General features: G+C 29.5%; 1 protein-coding gene across 17 annotated transcripts in view; it reads left to right on the plus strand.

Moving 5' to 3' along the window:
- LOC136980013 (protein turtle-like) overlaps positions 1-18,712 on the plus strand; it is a 339,436-nt gene that overhangs the window by 238,671 nt on the left and 82,053 nt on the right. For all 17 annotated transcript variants that reach the window (XM_067276045.1, XM_067276040.1, XM_067276043.1 and 14 more), the window contains 2 exons: positions 2,642-2,743; positions 7,558-7,695. In XM_067276045.1, coding sequence (XP_067132146.1) covers positions 2,642-2,743; positions 7,558-7,695 — 240 coding nt within the window. The remainder of the gene's footprint in view (positions 1-2,641; positions 2,744-7,557; positions 7,696-18,712) is intronic.

The raw sequence follows: 18,712 nt of genomic DNA on the forward strand, positions 1-18,712 counted from the left end.
AAAAAAGTAAAACAAATACAAAATGAATAAGATTTTATTGTTATACCAAGAGTTCATACTCACACTTGCACATTATAACAATGACACATGCAAATTTTCATTTATTTAATTGTTTTGGTATACACATAACGGGAAACAAAAGTTGTAATAGATATATAATATCGCTTAGTGGGCCACACAATTTAACGTGACGGGCCGTCGGTTGGCCAGGCCTGGCCTAGAGAGATATTTAGCAGTCCAAATGCAACCAAATCTAAATGTGGTGACATTTTCAAAAAAGTTTATTAACAAAACTTATCTCTAGGAACTTTTGGCATTGTAGGCAACAAAACAGCAGTTTTATTTGTGGAAAAACATAAAAAGTATGATTTATTAAGAAAATGTTGCAAATTTGGTAGACTCAAAACAGCATCACACTGCATGTGAGAAGCATCGTAGAGGATCAATTACAGTCAGCCGTCGAACACGCTGTTTTATCTTCAGAATGGGGATCAAATTGAGCAGTATCTCTTGCATTAGCTAAAGTCCGTATAGCACACGAGTTTCTTGTACAAATAAAATGTTTGTTGTTTGCATTGCCAAAAGTGGTGAGTTCTGATACTAATGTTTTTACAGAAATGTCTTCTGCACATCACAAAATGTCTCCCTGTTAGATTGTACTGCTAAATATCTAACTAGACAGAATTGAATAGTTGTACTTTAATTATGATCACTCGGTATTTTAAATAATGGCAAATAAGAAAAAAATCTATTAGATATATTCAATAAAAATTAAAATTTTATTATTTTTCATAAAAGGTTAATTTATGCTGAGATTATTATTAAGACATGAAAGTATCATTTATATTTGAATCTTTCATGCTATCAATCATCTACTGCAGAAATTAATGATCTCATACAAATTTGTATTTATATACAAAGTTCTCTTTCTACTTTGAACTTATCCAAAAGAAAGGAAAGTGTATTTTATTTATTTATTTGTTTTATGTTAAATATTTTATATATATATACTATATATATATATATACAAATTCATATATAAAAAAAATTTGACAACATTTTATCAAAGTCTATATGTTTTATCTGATGATTGGTTTTTTCAATATACAGTCGACTCCGCATAAGTCGACACCTGGATAACTCGTCACTCGTCGGTTACGTAGTAAATTTTTTGTGGTCCCGGTTGACTTACATAGCCATTAATGTTATTCACCTTAAAAAACTCGGTTTACTCGACATCGTTTAACTCGTCACCACTGGATAAATCAACATACTTTTTCTGTTTCACACTTTTTAGAATTCTGATAAGTCGACTCTCCCCCTGAAAAATGAGTTCACACCACACAGTTTATTGTACGGTGTGAATTCATTTTTTCGGGAGGGGAGTCGACTTATTAGACGTCAGAAAAGTGTGAAACAGAAAAAGTATGTTGATTTATCCAGTGGTGACGAGTTAAACGATGTCGAGTAAACCGAGTTTTTTAACATTAATAACATTAATGCCTATGTAAGTCGGCCGGGACCACAGAAAGCTGACTATTTAACCTATGGTGTCGAGTTATCCGGGTGTCGACTTATGCGGAGTTGACTGTGTATTAATATTACATTGCAAAAATGTAAATTTTAATAGATGTAGACGAATTGAATTAAAATACAATTGCTATTAATTTGCTTTTTTTTTCAAATTTTAAGGTTAAAATTATTACTAAATATTTAAGAATGCATATATAAATTTAAAAACATATTTGGCATTATCATTTGTATTTTTAAATGTTGTGAATCAGGATGATATTCTTGTCATTCAAAAGTCGTAGGCTGTTGTTTATTAGGTGAAAACACATTATTTAGAAAACTTTGAATTTTGCTTTTGAAATGATAAAAATTATTTTGTGTTTTATTATGAGGTATGAAAAAAGTCATAATAATAATATGTTTTAAAAATTAATCTTGAATGAAATGTATAGTGCTAATTCACATTTCTTAAGGCAGCCCCGTGCACTTGGTATTCGACAAATGCCGAGCAAACATTTGGCCGTTACAGAGTAGTATGGATGATTTACTTGCGAGTTGAAACGGTATTTGTTATTTGCCGTTTCCCACTTTCCGTCGGTGTATTGTGCAAATCAAATCAAAGGGGACAAATAGGTAATTGTTCAGCAATTGGTGAATACCAAATGTGTGGAGCAACCTTTATATTACAGCTATATTGAGAGAAAGTATTGTATTTGTCAAAAGTAGTTTCCGGAAGAATTTATCAATGTTTTCATTCTAAAAACAAGGCACTATCATGGTTTATTAATAAAAATTAATTTTATATGCAAAATTTAAGATTAAAACATTCTAGATGAACTTTTTTATATACATGAATTATGACTAATTTATTCAAATAAAATTCTATCGAGTTGAAACGTAATAGCCGTTGTATTTTACTCGAAGCAATTATACATTTATACAAATCTAAATATTAATCAAATATTTTAAATTTTTATTTTATATATTCATTATATATAAAACATGAATATATAAATGAATTTACATATTATATATGAATTTATATGAGATTAAATATTATTATTAAAAGTAAAATCTAAAATGTAATGTTATATATATGTTTTAATAATATCTGTGGTGTTTTATTTAGCAAAAGGTTTGTCTGGTGGTACAAATTACACTTTTCGAATTAGTGCATACTCATTAATGGCTAAAGAATCACCAAGTGTTGAAGTGCAGTTTAATATTCAAGGTAATTACAGTATTAAAATATTTATCTAATAAGTTATGTATATATTTTTTTTATTTTACAATGGTCACTGACTCCAATATGTTTGAGTTTCCTGGAAGATATATAGAGGACTCTTAATTATCTAAGATCTACTAATTAGGATGCCAAAAATGCCTATGCATAAGTCAATAGGAATGTTTTTTAAAAAACCAATTTCATAATTCTGAAATTTGGTGGGATAACATTTTAAAGAAAACATTGCATAGTATAGTAAATTTGTCATTTTAATTGAAAGAATAAAATATTATCCATGAATCAAGCGCACAAAATATTTTCTATTTGATTTTTAATTCTCTCGTGCCAGAAATGAAAGATTGTTAGTCAGAAACATAGTAGTAGGAATGTAGCAATAATAGTAGATTGAAAATAAATTTGAATGTTCCTATAAATTCTAAGATATATTCTTTGCTTCTTGAATACATAACTTTTGTGTGTTTGTGTGTGCATGTAATTCAAACTTCGGCTTTTTAACTTTGTAACATTTTTATGAAATTTGAAAGAACTGCAAGTTTAAAAAGATTATATAAGAAAGAATTCATTTTCTCTGTTTTAACAGGTTTTACTGTTATATCCATTATGAGATTAATTTCCAGATCTAACTTCATTTCAATATTAAATGAATAATATAATCAATATTTAAATCATAAACTAGATTAAGTTATGATAATTTTAAGAATTAAAACATCAAAATTTTCTTTGGTTTAATGAGGTATAAGTTACAGAATTATGATTTTTCACTGAAATATTTGAGGATAAAAACAGTGTGCATACTCTGTATAAATTTTTCAGGATATTTTCCTTATTTAAAGTCTTTGACTTCAAAATTTCTGAATTGTAAGTTGTTCTTTTGTGTTAGAAACTTGAATGTTGCAGATTTTCTTTCATATCAAATCATTAAAATTGATATTTCTATCAAATTTTAAGTTAATAACTTTAATCAAAATCGATTTTCAGTTCTTGTTTTGAGTTAACTATGTGCATATTCAAAACTGTGTTTCTGTTTCTTCTTGGTACTTTATGGAAGCCAAATCTTGTTAATCTTCTTAATTGGTAAGGTGACCAATCGTCCTCCTTTAGGGAGGACAGTCCGTCTTTTGTAAGTTCTGTCCCCCTCGAAAAGTGTCCTTCTTTTTGATATTTGAAGACTAATCTGTAAATCTCCATATTCGATTGATACCGAGCCGATCCGTTGTAGTAATGTGATGTGATGTGTTTGTATTTGACATGACGGTTCATCGTGGCTTGGTACAGTGCAGCAAGATGCGATTATGAAACGCATGTGCTCTGCACGGGAGACCTTGAGAGAGTGCACTGCATTCAAGTAGCTTTGTTTACTTCTTACCGAAACACAGCACGGCACATATGCATGTAGTAGAGATTATTATAGTGTATTGTTGTTGCAATGAATAAGATGCTTCTTTTATTTACAATATTCTTTCCTTCAATTTATGTGTGTCCTCCTTTTCATTGTAAAAATGTTGGTCACCTTATAATTGGGAATATTTTTGATAACAGTTAAGAAGATTAAGAGGATTTGATTTTTTTAACAAATAGTACAGAAATATATATTCAAAAAGCTTCTGTTATCACTTTATTGTACGAATATATATAATCCAAAAATGGTTTACACATTTAATTCAATATATTTTTAATGTGCAACTAAATACTTCTACCAATGCTACAGAAAATAGTCCTGAAAGTAATTTTTTTTTAACGTCCACTATATCAACACATTTTTCATGTTATTAAGATTTGTGGGGAGAAGAAAAGTACAACAATGATTTATGGGCTTCCAAAACTTGGTTAATGTACAGTTAAATTGTCAACAAACTAAATAAAAATTTTTTCTATCATAGTTGTTGCAAGATTTAGGATTCATTTATTGAGAATATTGTATATAAAATATATATCAAGCATATATGTGGCTGATCAAAAATATCCAGGACAGAATTGCCAGCCATTAGAAATTCTCCTTTAAAGTATGACCCTCCGGATTGTATGCAGCAATTCTTCCACTTTTCCGGGCAAGTTTGAGAGGCTTTTTTGGGAATGGCTTGTCATCATTGTTATTTCATTTTAATTTGTATTTTTGTGATGCTTGATATCTTTTTTTCTTCAGGGAGCTTTTGAGCCTGGGAAAGCAGTAGTAGTCATGGGGCCAAATCTGGTGAAAGTAAGGTGGGTGGGGAACTACGTGCATGTTGTGCTTTGTCAAAAATTCTATGGCACTTGGCTTTGAGGCATGGCACATTGTCATGGTACAGAAATCAGTTACCAGAAGACCATTTGTAGCCCACCAGTAACTCAGTGGATAAAACCACTAAACATTGGTAGTTGGTTGTGGTATTACATTTGCCAATGGGCTGACCACATGGAGTTTTCTGGGTTTTTTTTTATATTTGTAATACCTAAATAGGGACCATTTTTTTGTAGAAAGTCCTCTTGAGAAATTTCTCCTAGAAGGACTTTCTAGGGGGAAAATGGTCCCTATTTAACCAATTTGTCACATACAAACAACAACCAAAAAAAAGACCATTATAAATTTTCAATTAATAACATATTTTTATTTTTTCATCCATAAAAAAAAATTATGATAAAAATAAAAAAATGAATTAGTTGCTGATATTTCTGATCAATAACAACAAAAAAGCTAAGAAGATACTTTGTAAAAAGAAAACGTCCTCATTTAATTAAAATTAATAATAATGCATGATAAAGTACTTTTAATTGCGATTGTTAGTTAATTATCGATGGAAATAAATTATCGATTGCTTTCATAAACATATTTCTGTTAGTAACAAAAGAGAATAGTATACTTTTGCTAACTTCTGGAACCTAACCCCATGTTTTGCATTAGTCCTTTGTTTTGTATAGCACAGATTTGCATAACACTGCACTTTTTCGGAACATAACTACCATGTTTTATGAAGGATACCTGTACTTAAAATGTTGAATATCCAAAAACTAATTAGGCATTTAATTTATTAATGATAAATAAGTTTTTGTTCATTCATTAAAGTATAAATTATATTGAAAATGAATTCATTCATTATTCTCTGATAGAATCAATTTTCAGCATAATTTTACAAATAGTATGTAATTCATAAATTCTAGGACATAATTAACTTTTGGCTTTCCAATATTTTAAGTTTGTATCACTTTGTGGTATATTTTTATTTTCAAACAATTACACACTGTTTTTAGTTTACAATTATTTTGTGTTATATTTTCTAGTTTTTGTTATTTTATTCTTTTATCTAAACTATTATGAATATCTGCAAGTATATATAAATACCTTTGTGAAGTTGTTCACAGCCCTGATATCACTCAAGAGTTAGTGGTCAATACTCCTAGAGAAAGAGATGTGTCACTCAGGATGTTAGATCAGGGTGGAGTGGGCATTAGTCCAGATTCTGTTTACATAAAAATTGCTTTATTGGAATAAAGTTTACACACTTTTTGATGGAATCACTGTTGCACTCTAACAAATGGGAGACTTGGACATAAGTCTTTGATAGTCGATAAGCTCCCTTAAGAGAAAATCGCTGGGTTATAGTCCATCTTCTGGAAGAGTTCAATCTTCCTCAACCAGCTGAGCTACAGAGATATTTAGCCAGTAACTTCTGAAACTATTCTTCAGCAAGAACTTTACGACACCAGGATCCAGTCAGTCACTCACTTCTTTTGGGGAAATAATTTGGGTAGGTGTGACGATTTTCTTTTCATGGTCAAGAGAAAAAAAGCAAGCAAACTTAGGGTGTTACAACACCCTAAGTTTGTTTGCTTCATGTAGACAGCACAAAAACAGAAGGCATTTGGCTCCTGACACCAGCGGAAACAAATCAGAAAACAAGGAACAAGGGATTTAAGGAACTTTTTGTAAAAAATCTAACAGATCTTTGTGTCCTCGAGACATGGATTTTTATCCATTCAGTCCCTCAATCACTCACCCCAATTGACATTGATTCCTCATCCACACTTTCTAATTGGTTTCTATCTGTTTCCAGATGTAAATCGAGACCAATTCAGACTGCAGAAGAGGTTGATCACCAATATTTAGTACGACATCAAATTCCAATACCAGTTAGAGATGGTTTATCTTAGGAGTTACATTGTTTATTTGTTTGTTTATTATTTATTTTACAAAATATTTCTGTTTTTCTCTCTCTCTCTTATTTTCTAAAATAAAAATTAAATTTTGATGAATTTAGTGGGACTTGGACAGTCCAGAACCTTAAGTAAAGTAATAAATTTGTGATTGATGACTAACAAATCTGCACCTTAGTTTTAGATATTTTATAATATGGCATTGTGAAACTGATTTTGAAAATCATATATGAAATCTTCAGATAATGATTTATATTGCAAAACAGTATAGTATAGCATAATTGTATAGCTTAGATCTCCTCAATAGTTTCTTACATATTAATATTCTTTCTTTGCTTCTCCACTTCTTTTCTCTAAACAGTTCTGCTAGAATTTATTATGGTTGTCCTCTTGTCTTATACTGTTATATCTTCCACCTATATATATATATATATATATATATATAAAACAGAGATAACCAATCAATTTCAAATAATTTCATCTGAAAATAAAAAATATACCCAAAAGCAATGTGAATTTGTAAAATGTATTACAAACATTTATTCACTTAGAAAACTTATATTTTTCTGAATGGAAATTTTCTTTTTTTATCTTATATGATATTCTTCTTACAGAATTTTAAAGATTTTTAATTATTTAATTATTATGTATAAACTTCATTTTTTAAGGTGATGGAGACCTTAATCGCAGTAAGGCTATTACTGCTGGGGTTGTCGGTGGAATTCTTTTTTTTATAGCTGCCATTGTCCTTTCTGTATGTGCAGTAAAAATATGCAATAAAAGAAAAAGAAGAAAAGCGGAGAAAGGTAAGTATCTAAATTGAATAGTCATCCAATTTGTTCAGGTTAGTTTTAGAATTATAGATATAAATTTTATGCATTCGTATGTTGAAGACATCAACCAATGCCGAATTATCGGGCTAGAAAACAGCTATAGCAATATTAATAATTTAAGATAATTTGGTACCAGAGTTAGGCGTTAGGCGTTTTCTAGCCTGATAATTCGTCATTGGTTGGTGTCTTTATGTATAATGGGTTAGTTGTTGTTTATTTATTCATATGTTGAATTGTCAATAAGGAAAGCGTACTTTGCAAATAATGTAATAAATTAGATCTATAACCTCTATTAATAACTATTACTTTGCAATAAGATATTGTTTTTTTTCAACATAACTTTAATTTTTGATTGATATACTTAAATTAAGATAAATCTAAAACTTGAAGTAAATTCTTAAATTATGCATAAAGGAGTAATAATAACTAATGTAATATAAATATAGGAACCAAACTTTTAATCTAATGCAGAAATGTATTCAAACTTGTTGATTTATTGTCAGCTAATAAATGGCAGAGAACAAAAAATTATTTAAAATTAATAGTTAAGTTTTTAACTAGATGAAAGTATTTTATTAATTTATAAAAAATAATTTATATAAAAAAGTTTCATTAAAGTAATGGATTAAAAGTAAAATTGCCAATGAAACAGCTGCTAGTTTAGTTATGTTCTGTTACATTTTCATAACTAAATGAGTCTACAACTTCAAAAAGAAAAAAAAATGGTTTCTATATTATATTATATATATAAGTGACTTTTCTTATTATTTTAGAATAATGGACTCAGGCTTTTTGAGTAAAGGATTATCTAATTAACATATATATAAATTAGATAATACTACTACTAATAATAATATATATATATTAATTTACCAAATAATATAATAATGATTCTGATATAATCTAGTTAATTTAGCTACATTATATCAACTGATCTAATGCATAGTAAATACTAGAATTTTTAGAATTTTTCACTAGATTAGCATATATTCTTATTTTTATAAATGTAATAATTAAATAAATAATTTTATATATGCATAATCTACTGGTTATGCAAACATAATGGTTTAAGACTTTTTCAAAACATACAAAATACTATTTCACTATTATTCAATTAAATATAATTATCATAATGTCAGTTCATAACTAATATATGTACTGTACATAATGGAATATGAGTATTATTACTCTTCTATTACTTTATTTGTATATATAAACCAATAACTCAACAAATTCTGTAGATAAACACACCATTTTTTCCCAGCAAAATAACTTTAATAAATTGAACAAACATTTTTGACAATCATTTAATCATCATCTTCAGGCGCAAGATATGCAAACAGACATTGGGAGTACAATTGACACAACCACACCCATATGTTTTCAATGTTAAAAGAAATGGAATTACTTATTAGAAATAAATAAATCTTTATGGGCGCATAAATGCGTTAATGCAATGGACTCAGAGGCTCTTGCATATGCATGGAAAGCATAGTCTGAGATAGTCCTTCCATCATAACCCATATGTTAGTATACACATTGTTTAAAAAATTGTTTTCAGTTTGTTGGTTATCTACATATGTATAAGTATAGTTTTATCCTATCTCTTAATAGTATTATTTATTTTCTTTTATTTTGGTTGTGATATTTACATATCACAATCAAATAGTTTTGTTTTGTTAGTGTGCACTTTATTAGTACAGTCAAACCTGTTTTTATGCGGGGGATAGGGACCGCATTAAAAAAAACGCATTAAAAAAAATCTCACGAAACTTCACGAATGGCTGTAAATAATAGTTTTCACAACACAATTAAAAAAATAATTTTTTTATGCGGTCAACAGGGACCGCATAAAAAAAGTCTCACATAGAAAATAACTCAAAACCGTACGAAATAGAATTTATTGACAACAGATGTCAGCACTTGACTGCATCGTCTGGTCTATCGTCTGTTTTACATATTTTTGTCCAGGTGGTGTTTTGTTGACTTAAAAAGTAAATTATTTCATTTTTCGCATATTCATGCAATAATATTACTATAATAAGTGCATTTATGCTATAATAAGTTTATTTAGCTATAATAAGTCAACGTGAGACATGACGAATCGCACGAGACTAGTCGCCAACTATACCGCACAAATTAAAAATTCGCATTAAAAAAATCGCACAAATAAAAATCGCACATAAAAAGAGCGCATAAAAACAGGTTTGACTGTATAAAAATTGTAACAGTTCTAGGTAGGTTCTAGGCTTCACTGAAAGACAAAAGTTAATGTTTTGAAATTTTATTTTATTTTATAACTATAACTTTGATATAGAATAGAGTAAAAGAACTTGAAGATGACCATTAAATGATGGTCAAAAATGCATAAACACTATCCTAAACTGGATGTATGAAATATAAGAACACTTCAAAATTATAATCCAATTAAAAGAGCAATAACATTTATTGAAAAACAAATGTTTTCAACCTTTATAAAAGCCATTCTCAGGTTCTACTGATAGAATGCAAAATACTATATGAAGGTTGAAAACGTTTCTTTTTCAATAAATGTTTTTGCTCTTTTAACTGGATTATAATTTTGAAGTGTTTTTATAGATGGTCAAAAACATCCGTTCAATTAAATAAAGACATTTTGCTGGAATAAAAAAGGTACAGTAGAGCATCGTTTATCCGAATCAATTGGGGACCGGGGTTGTTCGGATAACCGATTATGTACGAAAAAATATATTAACCTATCCTATGTTGAAATTTTTCTCTGTTGCGTGTCACTTTGTGTTGAATTTTTCTCCATTGCATGTCGCTTCGTGATGAATTTTCGTCGATTTTGAGCCTAACAAAAAATTTTATAATAATAATCGAGGCTGTTGTATCGTTAAAAATTATTTCTTTATTTTGTACAAACAAAATAAATATATTGAAAAATATAAAAACAAAAAAATTATACTTTAGAAGTTAATCTAGTATCAAAAACGTTCGATTCGGCACGACACAGTCCGACCGGAAAGCTTTCGGTTAACCAGCGTTTCGGTTGACCGGCTTTCGGATAAACGATGCTCTACCGTATATTTATTTGTATGCTTGCAATTGTAAATGTCCTAAGTAATGAAATCTAATATGCAAATTTGTTATGTTGTTGTATAGCAACTCACATATTAGATTTTGTTACAATAGTTTAGCCTGTTAGATATATTATTAATTTTTTTTTTTCTTCTTTTATGAATTTTCAAATTTGTGGATTTAGAATATATATATATAATTTTAAGCTTTCTAATCCACTGAACAGTTAAAATGACATTAAATCATATTTATCAATGTTATAATACATAAAATATAAAAATTTAGAAGTGTATTTTTAAAATACCTTACTTCTTCAGAATCTAATTCTGTAATGTTATGATAATCAAATGTTCAATCTTATACAATATTTGAAAGTTCTAATATACAGTTTGATGAACATATCTTAAATAATAAGTAGTGAGTAAGGCCTGGAATTTTATGCTATTAAAACTGCCAGGATTAGGATGCTTCCAAAATGTCATTTCTATTGTCATTTTGGAGGCTTTATGAAGACTTTTTGCAGTTTGTGATCAATTTATTGGCACCAGGAAATGCCACACAAGTAGTTTCACAAATTCTGTTAAATGCATCAGACACAAAAAGAAGCATCATATTATGATGTATTTTATTTGGCCATGAAATCTATAGTATGTCATTTATGTATTTCAGAACAGTTTTATTATTGTATAGAAGAAGTTTTATTATATTACTTCTATGAATATGATATGAAGCAAATATATATTTTTAGTTGCTGTTTCTGCAAAATAAAGATGAATGTAAAAGATAAAAAAATAAAAGATGAATGCAAGTAACAATAAATGGGAATACAAATATTTAGGTCAATATGAAATATGACCTCCTCTAGTATTAATGCAAGCTTGACAGCATTGAATCATATCTTCAATAAGAAATTGCAAAAACTCAGAAGGCAGCAATAACCATTCACACAAAAAACCTTTTGTGACCTTAACTTCTCACGAGCAATGCCTTTAGAAAATTTTAAAAAGGAAAAAAACATGCTATAATAATCAGAATATTGAAAATATACTTTTGCGTTGGAAATATGCATTTATGACTTACAAATTTTCGGTCATAGGACCTCCACTTTTCCATTTTTCTATTTACAGCTGACCCTTGATAATCTGACAGGTATGGGACCAAAGGGGTGTCGGATTACCAAAAGTGATTACATATTTGGCATTGCTTTGCTAGCAGTAGCCTACAATATTCCTACATTTTATGAGTAAAATGTTGCCAAGGTTAATACGGAAATGAAACACCCATTTCGGTTAACTAAAACATGTTTATTAAAAGAAATATGGAAGCCAGTAAATGTACATACAGTATGTATAGGCATAAATAATACAGTACGTACAGAACTGCTCACGGAAAACACAAGAAATGTGTGTCATCGTGTAAGAATTGGGTGGGGAGATTCACATCACGATATCCTTCTGTGCAAGCAGACACGTAACGGGACGGGGACTACGGTGACCACGGCGGGAGGTGCGTCGGACTACCGAGCATGTCGGATTACAAAAGTGTCGGATTATCAAGAGTCACCTGTATTTTAAAGAATATCGACCAAAACTCAAATATGAAATTGCATAAAAATCCAAGCCCTAGTAATGAGTTTCCATTATTTATTACTACTTGCTTTCAAATTAAATTTATTATTTTTTATTCAGAACTATACAACTCCACAAGTCAAATACTGTAAATATAAGAATGCTAGGAGTTACGGAATTCTTTGAAGCTTTTAATCAAGAGTGAACATTTTTCGAGATATTTCACGTCGGCTCATAGGTTGTTGTCTTAAACCACAAATCTTAAGTAATATACTACCTTTGAACATTCAAATAGTACAGTTTGAATATTTTTGAAAATCTGTTTTTATTCAAATTGCTTATGTTCTTTTATTATTATTTGAGTTGTGATCTGAAGATGAGATAAAACATCTTGAAAACATTTAATCTTGATTGAAAATTTCAATCCTTAACCCTTAGCATTCTTGATATTTACAGTTTTTTTTTGTATTTGGAATATTGAATATATAAATAAAAATAAAAAGTGTTATTCATTATTCTATTAATTTATTTTAATTATCTGTGGATGAAAATAATAATTTTTTGATCTCAGTTGTTCTAATATGTGTTATGGCTAAAATTATTGTTATAATGTTTTTTCAAAACATTATAACAATAATTTGTACCAATAATACCAATAATTTGTACAATAATACCAATCTAAAATATACAGGTTGAGGCATTTAACCCAAAAAAGTGAAATACAGGTATCCCTCATATAACATGGTAGTATAACATTCCGAAAAAGTGCCATGTCATGTGAATTCGTGCTATACGAAACAAAGGATTAATTCAAAGCATAGGATTATGTTCCAGAAGTTAGCAAAAGTATACTATTCTTTTTTGTTACTAAGAGAAATATGTTTATTAAAGCAATTGATAATTTATTAATGATCACAATTAAAAGTACTGTATGATGCATTAGTACTAATTTTAGTTAAACAAGGGCATTTTCTTTTCACAAAGTCTCGTCGTCATCTTAGCTTTTTTATTGATGTCGACCAGAAGTATTACACAGGTCTGCAGTGGAAAAACTGTTTGACTTTTTTTATGTGATCCTTATACACTTTTTTATGCTGAATTCAAAAATGTTAGGGTAGATGTACCAGTTTTGGCCAGTGTAGTACCAGTTCTGGCCAGAAAACAAATTTAACTTAAAAATATAATCACAAATGAAACAAACTTTTATTGTTAACAGTGTGAATAGTTAACAATAAAAGTTTGTTTCATTGGACAGATTTGAATATATGGTGATTATATTTTTAAGTTAAATTTGTTTTCTGGCCAGAACTGGTACACTGGCCAAAACTGGTACATCTACCCTACTAGTTTTTCTCTATCACGTAAGATTTTTCTATAAAACCATTTTTATTGGATAAATAGATGTTTTCTTTGCATATTTCACACCCATATTAGTGACACGTTTCATAGCTGTAATTTATTTAATTATGTTGTTAAAAAAGCAATGGCCACCTAGAAAACAATTACAACCTGGCATAAAGAATATTGTGAGGAGCAGCTTGGTGAACTCAGAGAAAGGGCTGCTTCCACCCCTGCATAGTTAAGTTGGGATTAATGAAACAGTTCATAAAGGTCTAAGGATGGAGGCTTTTTGTATTTATGTAAAAAGTTTTCAGCCTTGTGTGAAGCATTACTAAAAGGTGTATTTACAGGACCTGATATAAGGAAATCAATATCAGACACAGAACTTCCTTCTGCAATAAATGGGAATATCTGGATTGCATTTAAGGCAATAGTTTCAAAGTTTCTAGGAAACAATAAAGATTTCGATTATAAAGAAATAGTAGAGAACTTGTTAACTAAGTACCATGAACTGGGCTGCAATATGAGCCTAAAGGTACAGTACACTTTCTGAACTCTCACTTGGATTACTTTCCTGAAAATCTAGGGACTGTAAGTGAAGAACAAGACGAAAGATTCCATCAGGACATTAAAGAGATGGAAAGAAGATAGCAGGGACGGTGGGATGTCAGTATGATGGCGGATTACTGTTGGATGATGCATAGGGACATTCCAGACACAGAACATAAAGAAGGTTCACAAAATGCAGTTTTAGGGCAAACTGATAAGCACCAAAGCTAATTAGTGGCTTATGTTGTATTTTTGTACCCATACATGTTAATAATAAACTGAAATTGGTAATATTTTCTGCATTAAAATAAATTAAAACACTATTATTCATATGTATATAATATGCTTTTATTGCCTTTTATTGCCTTTTTATAACTTTGTAAAGCCTTTGTATCAAAACGCTACATGATGGAAACATTTAAGAGATCGTTTTTAGTTGTATCGATAGTTTTTAGTAAGTTCTCAAAGACCAAACAGTTTTCATTAGTTGAAATTTGCAGACCTGTGTTATCAACCTTTTCATATTTTTATCTTTACAATAATAAATTTTTATGGATGACAAAATAAAAATACATTATTAATTGAAAATTTGTTCTTGCGAGTCATGTTTCTTGTTTCTTCAATTGAGTACCAAGCAACTTTTTCCAAATTTGTGTTTGAATACCAAATTGTTCAAGTACTGAGATACTGCATATTTCATTCATCATTTCACAAATGATTACTTACCTATAGTTAAAAAAAAAGTTTAATAGAACTTATGTAAAAATGTTTAAATAAACTTTACTAAATACAAATATTAATTTATAAAAACAAAACACAGTAGGTCTTAAAGACTAAAGCAATGACGACAATACCTCATTGACAGAAAAGTTAGGACAAGGAAGAAAATAATTGCACTATCAGTTTTATCTAACGAAAACTTGATGAAAAACAAAAAATAATTTGAAAATTTTAATATTCTAAAATCTATGGCAATTTGAGACAACATGCATGCTTACTTGAATAAAAAAAAATATTGAATAACAGATTTTACATTTAAAAATTGTGAAATTTTGTACAGAGGATTTTCAAAACTGTGTTAGAGCAAAACTGGAAGTCGTGTTGTATGGCAGATGTACCCAATTTTCAAACCATGTTGTTGTACAAGGGATATACTTTCCGTCATCTCAACATTTGCCTGGGTGAGACAACATTCTGCCAGTGCCAAAAAAAGGGGGGATACCTGTATCTTCAAAATGAAGCATTGCAGAGGAAAATGTTTAAAATAAAATATGTTTCTTTTGGAAGTGGAAGGGTAACAGGTTTGTTTATTTTTTTTATTTTGAGCACGTTTTCAAGATTAAATCAAAATCAACTTATTATTCTCAAATGAAAACCTATACTTTTTGTAGTTAGCTGAATCTATGTGAAATAACAAATAACTTTTGCTTGAAAGATTTGTCTTTGTTAGGTTAATTTACTCATTAAAATTGAATTTTTATATATTGTCGATAAAAGTACAGTAGAGCGTCGTTTATCCGAAAGCCGGTCAACTGAAATGTCAGTTAACTGAAAGCTTTCCAGTTGGACTGTGTCGTGCCGAATCGAACGTTTTTGATACTAGATTAACTTCTAAAGTATAATTTTTTTTTGTTTTTATATTTTTCAATATATTTCTTTTGTTTGTACAAAATAAAGAAATAATTTTTAACGATACAATAGCCTCGATTATTATTATAAAAATTTTCGTTAGGCTCAAAATCGACGAAAATTCAACACGAAGTGACACGCAGCGGAGAAAAATTCAACACAAAGCGACACACAACGGAGAAAAATTTCAACATCGGATAGGTTAATATATTTTTTCGTACATAATCGGTTATCCGAAAAAATCAGTTATCCGACAACCCCAGTCCTCAATTGATTCGGATAAACGACGCTCTACTGTATTAATTTATACTTTAGAAAGAGAAATGTTCATAACTTTCCTTTAAAATTTAAATGTTGTCAAAAGTAAACGATAAACAGAAAAATCTTTCAGTCAAAAGTTATTTGTTATTTCATCTAGATTTGACTTCTACTACTAAAAGTATAGGCTTTTAACTGAAAATAACAAGTTTGCCTCGATGTGACCTTAAAAACATGCTCAAAATTTTAAAAAACTCTGATGCCCTTCCACTTCAATATAAATACATTTTATTTTAAACATTTTCCTCTGCAATGCTTTTTGGAGATATTTCATTTTTTCAGGTTAAATGTCTCATCCAGGTTAAATGCTCTACATTGATATGTTCCATTTCAATACAGTTTTTAGTGATTCAGAATATTCACTAGTGTAATTAAATTATTTTTTGTTGCTTGTTTTGATACATTTTCATTCAATATTTTAAAACTTCAACTAAAAACCTAATAACCGGTGCAAGTCCAATTAAATTTTATGGCAAATGTTTTCGGACACCTCACTGTGACCTTTCTCAAGCCTTCTTGTCTTCTTAAAACGATTTTCGAACAATCGAACTCTTATTTCCACTACGCACGTGCCAACCGAAAAAAATCGAAAAACTCAAATTCAAACCGTTCAAATAGCTTCCGTAGAAATTCCAAACAAATAAAGCTTCAACCGAAACACTAATCTTGTGCTATTTACAAATTTCTAAACTGCTCCACAATTCCTCTAAAAAACGATCACGCAAGCAGTTCTATGTCGATGCCATACAATGCAAATTTTACAAATTTCAAAAAATGCTCCTCCATTCCTTCAATAAAAAGACCATCAGCAACTTTCCTTTCCTTTACTCCGTCCAGTCTTTTTGCAGTAGGGCCTGCCAAGCTAGCGATAACTTCACCTCGTCCTTTGCATTTATCGGCTGGGATGATTGGAAGGCCTTATAAATTTCCATTTGCTCTAACCATCGAATTTGATCAGCATGCTTAGTGGTAGCCAGTAGTTTCGCGGCCTTGAAGTCCTTATAAGGCCTTCCAATCATCCCAGCCGATAAATGCAAAGGACGAGGTGAAGTTATCGCTAGCTTGGCAGGCCCTACTGCAAAAAGACTGGACGGAGTAAAGGAAAGGAAAGTTGCTGATGGTCTTTTTATTGAAGGAATGGAGGAGCATTTTTTGAAATTTGTAAAATTTGCATTGTATGGCATCGACATAGAACTGCTTGCGTGATCGTTTTTTAGAGGAATTGTGGAGCAGTTTAGAAATTTGTAAATAGCACAAGATTAGTGTTTCGGTTGAAGCTTTATTTGTTTGGAATTTCTACGGAAGCTATTTGAACGGTTTGAATTTGAGTTTTTCGATTTTCTTTTCGGTTGGCACGTGCGTAGCGGAAATAAGAGTTCGATTGTTTGAAAATAGTTTTAAGAAGACAAGAAGGCTTGAGAAAAGTCACAATGAGGTGTCCGAAAACGTTTGCCATAAAATTTAATTGGACTTGCACCGGTTATTAGGTTTTTGGTTGAAGATTTATTTACAATCTAGTGTTTTTTAGGAGTTAATTCAATATTTTATCGAAATATTTTAAAATATATTTTATTTTTTTACTCTTGCTTATTACTGATGTTTGAATTAGTTTCACAAAGACTGATCATTAAACACATTAAATCACATAAAATATGTTATGCTAAAATTTATATTAATTCATGCAAATAAGTTTTTACTTATTTATTATTTAGCAAGCTTAGTTAGTGTCTAAGTCTATTGAACATCACCTTTTAATGATTTAACATTAAATAACAACAAAAATGTATAAATAAAGTCAAAGGTAAAGTACAAAAATTAAAAATATTAATACATTATTACATAAAGATTAATTTGTTGACAGTATATGACAATCATTAATCATTAGGTCCTTTTGACTGTAGCAATATATCTACACAAATGAAAGCAACATTGGTACAATTGTTACCATAAGAGTGTTTTTCATCCATAGATAATTAAATTAATAGAGATTGTTTTGTTCTCATGCTATAAGGAGTACTTAATTTTCAATTTTTAATTGTATATTCAACATTCCAAATACAAAATAATACTATAATTTAATTTGAATACAGTTTAAGATAAAAAAAACTTTAGTTACTTTCTCTCATCTCAAGTTTAATGAGTATAATCATTATCTGCATACATTACATGTTCAACAATATGAAAATTTTTGCTTACAAGTTAAACAAGTTATCATCAAAATAATATCAAAGTATTAAATTTATTGGTAAAATTATCAGATAAATTTTGATAACAAACCCATTTGGATAGACAAAAGGCTGACAATAAACTAAACCACGTAATCTTAAGACCACAGTAGTCATATATATTATGTATTTAGGTTAATGTTACCCTTGGTGCCAAGATGGTGGCTTGTCTCTGATTCCAACAAGGAAACAGTGGGACGCACGTTCTAACCTAACCTAACCTATTCTAATAAATTACCATAATTATTAGCAACCAAATTATTAGAATAGGTTAGGTTAGGTTAGGTTAGAACGTGCATC

The sequence above is a fragment of the Centruroides vittatus genome, unplaced genomic scaffold (genome assembly GCF_030686945.1).
Source record: "Centruroides vittatus isolate TY-2023 unplaced genomic scaffold, ASM3068694v2 contig_658, whole genome shotgun sequence".
Classification (NCBI taxonomy): domain Eukaryota; kingdom Metazoa; phylum Arthropoda; class Arachnida; order Scorpiones; family Buthidae; genus Centruroides; species Centruroides vittatus.